The 9,808-nt window shown below is 30.0% G+C and overlaps 1 protein-coding gene across 1 annotated transcript in view; it reads left to right on the forward strand.

Moving 5' to 3' along the window:
- Window positions 1-9,808, forward strand: part of LOC106789716 (dipeptidase 1) — a 94,086-nt gene that overhangs the window by 22,249 nt on the left and 62,029 nt on the right. The window contains exon 3 of the mRNA XM_014754174.1: window positions 6,623-6,776. Coding sequence (XP_014609660.1) covers window positions 6,623-6,776 — 154 coding nt within the window. The remainder of the gene's footprint in view (window positions 1-6,622; window positions 6,777-9,808) is intronic.

Below are 9,808 nucleotides of genomic sequence, written 5' to 3' on the forward strand. Positions count from 1 at the left end.
TATTATATTATATATATATTTATGTATTTTATGTGTTATATTGTATCATATTATATTATATATATATTCGTATGTTAATAGCTGAGAATGCTAAACAAAAAATATCTATATCTCTCCTCTCTCTCTCTGGCAACCCTTTTCTCTCATTATTACATTGTGGAATATTGTTGATATAGTAACAAATCAACGATTCGATTACCAAGCTCATCTATCAATCGTAATCCTTGTTACGTTAATGTCCAAATTGTCAATCGATATTTCCAAATTGAGGACTAAATATCGAGGAATACATAGATATGTATACTTATGTTTGTATGTATATATATATACGCGAACGCGTCTCTGTATACCTGTCGATGAAAATGGCGACGGTTGTACTAGAATTTCACGAAATTGATGGAACTCGTGAGTCTTCGTTTATTACAGATTGGATAATTAGTTTGAACTAAATAAAAAAAAAATATATATATTATAATATTTTCTATATGAATGTTAAGTGTTCGTGTTAGTTGGAAAAAGAGGGTCACGTAAGTACATTTAAAAAGTGGAATTTTTCTTTAGACAGTCTTCTCGTACCGGATGAAATTTGACTAGGCAAGTAGTATTTAACTTGTTATTCTTAAAGGGGGAATGAGAAAAGAAGAAGAAGAAAAAAAAAAAAAAGAAAAATGAAATAGAGGAAAGAAAGTATGTAAAGGAAAAAAAAATAAAAGAAGAAAAAAAAAAGAGAAAGAAAATGAAAATGAAAGAAGAATCGACTTGTCGTGACTGCAACCAATAAGCAAGAGAATTTTTATGAACGTCTCGTATTATCGATGGTTGCAAACACGAGCCTGGCCGACGGCCAAATGTTACTGAATACTTTTATGCATTACTAAATGCAAACGGCCGATGGTTAACGATCGTTGCATGACGACTTTCGTGAAAATGACGGCCGACCGGAGAAAAATCTTTAAAAATGCTTTTATCTTACTCGAAATGATAAGAAGAAAATAAGAAATAAACGAGAAACAAACAGGGAAAAGTAAAAACGTTTAATGTTACAAATCGCATAATCATTATCACCAAAATTTAACTGACAAATATAAATAAATTCTTATTTAAATATTTAAATATATTTTTTACTTGATTTAATATAATTTTAAATGACAAACTTAAGAAACATAATAATAATAATCGCAATCGATAATTAGCCAATTAAATGAACGCAACTAACGTTGCATAGTTACCGTGACAAAAATCAAGTATAGAAAAATGCATAAATAAATTCAATGTTTTAGTTTTCTTTTTTTATCATTTTTGCGCATGAACTCTTGTACAATTAAAAAATGTATGTAGGTATATGTAACCTCGTGCATCATACATCATATCGACGTACAAAAGTGCCCAGTGAAATTCGTGTAAAACGTCATTCACGGTTATTAAGAATTATTCAAATATTTCACATTGGAAACTAATTGCACACATATATATAACGTTTGCTCATTTTTCTTTCCATACTTGTAGGCGTATCAGCAATCGTTGATTTTTGTATATTTCGTGTTCGTTTATGATTGCACAAATTTTCGATTAGATCGATGACCGATCAAATCTGAAATCGTTTGAAACAAAAATAAACTTCTAACGAGTATAAATAACGATTTAAAAACAAAATTATAAATTCCTATAGTGTGTGTATATGTGTGTATATGTATTTATTTGAAAAATAGGATAAATTATTTTATTTTATTAGGATGAATTGTAAGTATTATTACGCATTACTTACGCATAATTATATTTTATATTAATTATATCAGTAATTTAATTGTTAAATAAAATGAAAGTTTATATAATTTTGGAAAATATTGTCGAATCAAATGAACGAACGTTCAGTGAGCAACAATGATTTACGATGACGACAAACGATCAACCATAAACTTCAAGTTTATTCTCGAAACAGTTATGCAAGTACATTACTTGCCTTCTCTTTCTCTCGTTCTCTCTCATTCTCGTTGGTTCTCGCTCGTTCCCTTTAACTTATTGTTACAATCAGGTTGCATGAACTTGTGAGAGAAACTAGCAAACAGAAATCCTCGAGGTATACGATAAGAGGATTTGGCTAGCAACTAAGTAAGTAGTCCGATAGCTATTTCAAATTGAACGCATGTTTGTAAGAGAGAGAGAGAGAGAGAGAGAGAGGGGTATTTGACATTGAGTAAGAGTTAAAAAATGATTGATGACAAATGAAACGAAACCATCTAAAATTTATCCAATTGAAAGTATTTTAAAAAATAAATAAAACTAAATTTACACACAAAATTGTGATACTCCTACTGTAATAAATAATTCATCATAATATTAATCCACGTTATTAATATTTATTATTTCAAATAAATTAATTAATATTAATAATAATAATATAAAAATAAAAAGTATATCCACATCCACACCTAATAAATAATTTTCAAACACAAGTATAAAACTATAATAATACGCGTTATTAATATTTATTATTTCAAATAACAATTCATTCAATTAATAATAATAATAATAATATAAAAATAAAAAGTATCCACATCCACCTAATAAATAATTCTCAAACACACAAGAGTATAAAACTATAATAATAATTTGTTGAAACAAAAACAAATTAATACACGATTATTACAATATAAATTCTAAAATTAATATAGAAAATTAATATACATTATAAAACCTTTATAAATTATTCGAAAAATATAACAAAAATGTGTTGGGATCTAGTTGGTTTGGAAACTTGGTGAGAGTAATCATAGGAAATGAAAATGTATCGAACGGTTAGTTCGATAAACGGATAACGTTTGATAGTAGTTAAAGGCAGAAACTGTACAAGAAGGATAAGATGAGGAGGGTGAGGGGGAGGGTGCGGGGGAGAGAATAGGGAGTAAACGGAGTAGAGGGGTAGGGGGTAGGAGTTAGGGGTGAAAGAGGAGGTTGTATAGGAGAAGCACGTTCGCTCGTTTGGTTACCTAATTCTGCTCGAAGTTAAACTCTGCTCGTACCGCATACAAAGTGCATTCTACCGGTTCGTAGTATGGTTAAGCGGTAAACGGCCGAGAGAGATCCATCTCCGAATCCGGTCAGATTTGTTTGGCTAACGGCACGTAGTACATAGGTTTCGCGTACGCATACCAGCAGAAAAAAAGAGAGAGAGAGAACATTCGTTTTCGCGAAAATTCGTTATGAAAGGGAATGTTTGTGGGATACCTCTGTGCAACATTTAAAAAGGCACACGTCTCCACAATTGCGAAAACGTAAACGATTGTGTGTAGGTACATTTCGTTTTAATTATCTGATAAATCTCGTTAAATAACAAGGGAAGGCACTATTTAAATATTTCAATTATAATATAGTGAACATAAATGAAAGATAAAAACTAGAAAAAAAGAACAACAAACGTTGTTAATAAAGGTAACGCGAGTGTTTTGTAAATAAAATGAAACATAAACAAGTGCAATGTATTATAAATGAATGAATTTGAACGTAACAACTTTAACCCTTCTTTGCATGATTTTTTCTTTTCTTTTAAAATAAATCAGGTTGATGTAATTAATGCTCTAGATTAAAGGAAAAATATTGAAAAAAATCCTAGTGCTATTTGTTGACAACTGCGTTTTGTTGTACGCAATAGTCGCTTAAAAAGTTGCCAGCAACAACAAATATACAGTACAAGGGTTTTGAGTAGTACCTTTTTTTGTTGACTAAATATTATGATTGAAATTTCCATTATCATGCAAAGAAGGGTTAAAGGAATGAAATTCATGGGGGTGGGAGGGGGAAAGTCAAGGAATGATTAATCAGATTGGAGTTAAGAAGAGGATCTAACGAGAAGATGTTGGAGGAACGTAGAGAAATAATTATAGAAGCCATATAATCGCGTTGCGTCAAGACGTGTACCTACGTAGAGTTGACAAGGACCTAGACTGGAATGAGAAGGACGAAGACAACGTAGAGGAGGATGAGGAGGATGAGGAGGAGGATGAGAGGACGCCTACCTACCTGATGCCACTTCACATCGGCATACTTCCACTCAATTAGATCTTCCTACTCCAATAGCGTACGGTGAGAACTTGGAGTTCCGGCATGTTACTTCCGCATAGGTTTATTCAAATTATCCGTCCCGGGAATCCCGAAGTATTCCCTAGGAAATTTCTCTAATGCGCTTCGTGCGGTTACACGAACCGAATAACGGATTCCCCGTGTCTACGACATAAACTTTGAAGACTCGTGCGACCGTCATGACCACATGATACATGCATTCCATATATTATTGATATTATAATATGCATTATTATTATATAAATATATATTAACCTTATATCGGCACCCTGTAGGTCTCCTTGTCATGTTTTAATCACTATTTTTATTTTTTTTTTTCTATTGTAGTTATTAATTAACACTTTGGGTAGGGATTTGTTTATATTTGCATGTGATACGGATTGAATTTTTGGTTGTTTAGAGTAGTATGTAAAAGCAGTACATTTTACGTAAGAATTTATTTATTTCTAAAATATTTTGGTGACATATGTAATATTAAGATGTCAAACGACATGGTGAATGAAAAACAAGTGAATTACGTGTCTCAGACTTCAAATGTACCCAAAGGGTTAACAAAGTAAGCTTATAGATAATATTTTAGAAACCCCAAAGAGATAGTTACTAATAAATTTTGTCAGATGTTTTAAACGGTGTGAGTAAAATTCACCATGCCGATAGATTATTAATATATATTTCACCTTAATAACCAACTAAATATCATATATTATAATATTTGTAATATAACTTGTAATATATTGTTTAAAATACAATATATATGTATCATGTTAAAAAATAAATCATAAAATATTAATCAATCAGTTGTTTCTCTCGTCCAAAAATAAAATTCGTAATAAAAATGTATCATAGGGAATTTGGACATCAAAAGAAGGAAGTAGAACTTAATTTTTTTATTGGGACTTCTTCAGTAACTGGAACTTTTCTTAAAGAAAAAAAACGCTGAACTTTATAGATTAAGGTAAACATGTAATATTTTATAATGTATGGGTCTATATGTATTTCGTAATATAAAAATAACAATAAAATACAATTTCCAGTTGCTGAAGAGATCCCAATAAAGGAACGAAACGTCCAACTTATCAAAATTAAGTTCTACTTCTTTTTTTCATGTCCAAAATTCCCTATGATACCTTCTTAATAAAATATTAATTTATTATACTTGCAACTCTTATATATACAAGTTTGTTTTAATAGTATACTCTTAAAATATACTATTAAAATAATCATATAAATATAAGAGAACAATTATACTTAAGTAAGCGAAAAAAAATAGACTATTAAATGTATTGAGAATATAATGGAACTCAAATTGTAGAGAAGTAACAAATCGATTTCTTTCAACACAATAGGAAAAATCACTCTCAATGATAATAATGACTACGACATTAACGATAATGATGACGATGACGATGATAATGATGATGATCATGATCATAATGATACTTTAAGATCGTTCTCGTTAACGATAGAACGGTTATAGGATAGAAATAATCGTAGCAACCTTTAAATTGTTTCTTCCCTTCGATGGCACCCATCGCAATTGTGTCTTTCCTAATTGTAAGAGAATAAGAGAGAAGGAGAGATATTTTCCACAAGGATACTTCTAACTACCCTTCTAGAAACTAATTCAACGTGAAATGCAACGACTCAGACTTGCTCTAACTGATAATGTTACGAGTATGTGTGTCTCCGTATACGTACGTGTGTAAGAGAGAGAGAGAGAGAGAGAGAGAGAGAGAGAGAGAGAGAGAACGAAATTTTCCTCGCTTTTCTTCTTCGTCGAATCTCATCAGATTCGTTGCATTTATTTCAATTTCAATTCTAAAACAATTAGTATCAATAAAATTAAATTAAAAACAAAAAGAATTATATTCTAATAGTTATTAGAAATAATTCAGTACTTTCTCTCGTCCAAAATTATAATTCTTGATGATAAAGGTTCATAGGGAACTTGGACATGAAAAGAAGTAGAACTTAATTTAACTAAGTTGGACGTTTCGTTCTTTTATTGAGACTTCTTCAGCAACTTAATCTTTAAAGTTCAGCGTCTTTTTTATTTAATTCAACATACATTTCTCTTTATGTTAATATTCCAAACACAACAAATCTAAACTTAATTAACGAACGTTAAATAATCTAACGTTAATTTGATTGTTATTATTCAAAAACCTCAACAAAACCAAGTTCCCTATGAACCTTTATCATCAAGAATTAAAAATAATTATTCTTAAGTTAAATTATGTAAAATATTAAATTGGCAACTAAGTTGATCGTAGATTTTAATAAATGAAAAGGAAAATTCCAAATGTTTGTTTAAAAATATAACTTTATTCAATTAAATACTGTGTTCGTTTTTGTCAATAACCTTTTTGTCATCGTTCAGGCAGTGTCATAATTTCGGATACTTTGCTATCAAAAAACTGAATTAAATGTGATTTGTCTATCAACGAAATCCGCAATTACTTAGTTGCATACCTAATAGAAAATTAAAGTTCAAATAAAATGTTCTACTTAATTTAATTATTACGTATTTTTATTTTTGTTAAAGGCACAACGATCTACCGTGGAATATACGCAAGTTCCTAAAGAATCAACTACGAGGATTCAGATTTGATGATCTCAGTGACATCCGTCCTTGGTCTGGCAACGCTTGGAGTCACACAGATCTAAGAAGATTGAGAAAAGGAATGGTCACTGCACAGGTGAGGGGATTTACCTAATAAGAAAACAATTGTAATTTTAAGAGATTTAAAACGACTGAAATTTATTATTATTAACCCTTTGGGTACGGATTTATTTGAGAAAATATTAGCATGTGGTACGAATTTAATTTTAGGTTGTTTCGAGTAGTATGTAAAAGCAGTTGATTTTGCATAAGAATTTATTTATTTTCTAAAATATTGCTGACATATGTATAGTATTAAGATGTATGTCTTCAAGTAATTACAATTGCAAAAACAAAAATAAATTAATAACAACAAATTAAAACTAAATGAAATAAATTAAAGCTGTCGTATTAGGCATTGCGTGTATCCATGAGCACAACAATGGGTCTAGAATTGCAAGGGGAAATTTTCCCTCCTTAAAATATATAAGGAATTTTTCTAACAACCCTTAAGTATGGATCCGGGTTAAATAATACATAAACCATTTGACACAAGCTATAATAAAAAAGCAATTACTAATAATTATGCAGAGTGTGATAAAGGACCAAAAACGTTCTCAAATAACATTATTACTAATCTTAGGGATATTTTTTTTTCGACAGGTTTAAATTAGATGAACAATCTATTAATCAGTTGAACGTTTCGTTCCTATATTTGGGACTTCCTCAGCAACTAAAATTTTTATTATGACATATTATTACTTATACAAATACAAAAACTTACAATTAATCGCGTTATTTTACCTCGATCGTTATTGTTCACGAGTCAATATATCATCATTTCTCATTACAGTCATAAGTATTCACTATCTTATATATAGAGTCAATTTTTAAAACCGTTATCTTACCATAACTTTTCGAACACTCCTGGTTACCTCTAAGCTGGTGTTTCCTGTCTTTGTTATTATTGTAACCTCTGTTACGTGTCTTGTTGTGATAATTAAATTTAAAAATTCCGTTATATGTGCTATTTAGATTATTAGTATCGGTTCTAAAATTAACTGTATTATTGTTCGTTATATGGTACATTTCACTGATATTTCTTTTGTACCAGTTATCTTCTTTATCTAAAATTTTTGTTTCGTCGAATTTAAAATTATGTCCTGTTTTAAAATGATTTTCTGCCAACGCGGTGGTATTTGTTTTTTGTGCATTCTTCGGTTTACTGTCGTTCCTATGTTGGTCTAATCGTTTCTTTAATTTTTGTTTCGTTTGTCCTACATAACATTTTTCACATTCACATGGTATTTTATATACTAAGTTTGATTGTTCTAGTTTATCATCCTTGTCTTTTAGTTTCGTATATATAGAATTTATTTTTACTAAGTAATAAAATACCAACTTGACATTAGTATTTTGGAAACATTTATTTATTCTATTCGACAAAGGTTTGATAAACGGGAATCTGATAATTTTGTTGTTGTCTGGTTCTTTTTCTTGTTCTTTAACTAATCTAAACTTATTAAATATCATGTGAATGAGACTCGTTGGATAATTGTTGTTTTTATAAATAACGTTTTAGACACATCATCCACAACTAGGTAAAACATATGAATGACGTTTTTCAGACATCAAATGTACCCAAGAGTTTAATTTTTAGTTTGACGTCTTAAACACGTCATCCCCTCCTAGGGAAAAAAAGTGAATGACGTGTCTCATACGTCAAATGTACTCAAAGGGTTAAGAATTTGTCGTTGTTCCTTTTTTTAACTATTAGAAAAATATCAAAATGAGAGATAGAAAAAGGTAATTGTAAAAATTAGACAGACCTAACTAATCAACAGAACAAAATCGAGATTGAGATGAAGTGTTCCGCACGCGATATTCAAGTTTGTCGCAAAAACGTAGGATCCTCGATTCGTTTGTGAAACTAAATTGGTGTAAACGCGAGGATTGCGTGTACCCCTTGGAATCATGCTCAGTTCTCTAACTAAATTGCACGGAAATACTCCGACTATTTCCTATTTCCTTTCACCAACATCGAAAAGTTCATTTCTACGGTAATCCCCCCTACGATTCACAATTAATTTCTCTTATAAGAAATTTCTTTGGGGTTTTAATCAAAATGAAAAAGATGGGAACATTGATAAAGAAACTGAAACTGAGAGTGAGAGAGAGAGAGAGAGAGAAAGAAATAAAATAAGAAGAAAAAAGAAAACATGACAAATTTAGTCATAGAATTAACGAAGCAAAAACCACAATTGAAGAAATCCAAATGCTATGGGAAATAAAATTAGCATGGTTGAAAATTTGTATGGAATGGCTAGGATGAAATTAATGGGGCGAAAGTGCAAGCAAAAGTAGTCGAAAACCTCTTAGAAACGTAGTACAGCTTACGTTTAATTAATCTTTATTTGCCTAAGAGAAAATCACTCAGAAAGTCTAATATCATTTTCTATTCTATAAAGTCTCGTGACTGTGATGGTGGATTGTCTACCACTACTTGCAACACGAAATATTCCAAATCGTTGAGAGATTCCATTATCGAAATTAACTATGTCTATGTCTATTTGTCTTTCTTTCCTTTTCTGTATATATATACCTCTCTTTTTCTCACATATACACACACATATACACAGATACGTCAATTTGTTTAAATTAAAGTCACCTTCGTTAATTTTAAACCCCTAATGAGTTCCTCCTAATGAGTTTCATTCGAACAAATGAAATGAACGAATTCAAAAGATTTGTCATTTGTTTTATGTTAATATAAAATAACCTGTTGTTTTCTAACGTTAATATAAATTAGTATACTTACACATCTAATCGATTATAGAAGAATAAAAATATGATTTTGGCTCGTTGACGAATTAACATTGTTTGGGTTGAATTTTTTGGATTTTCAGAAAAAACAATAAAGATTAGGAAGAAAAGTATTGAACAATATATATGAGTTTCAAAGGGAAAATTGAAGACAGTTAATAAATTTTGATGAACAAATTTATTTGATCTTGTTGAACGTTTCGTCCCTTACTGGGGACTTCCTCAGCAACTACAAATTTTTTTTTTATATTATTTTATAATTATGACTTGTTAAAAAGATATATAAACATTACAATAAATAAATAA

Source organism: Polistes canadensis, unplaced genomic scaffold (genome assembly GCF_001313835.1).
Source record: "Polistes canadensis isolate GaletaPanama2010 unplaced genomic scaffold, ASM131383v1 scaffold_198, whole genome shotgun sequence".
Taxonomy (NCBI): Eukaryota; Metazoa; Arthropoda; class Insecta; order Hymenoptera; family Vespidae; genus Polistes; species Polistes canadensis.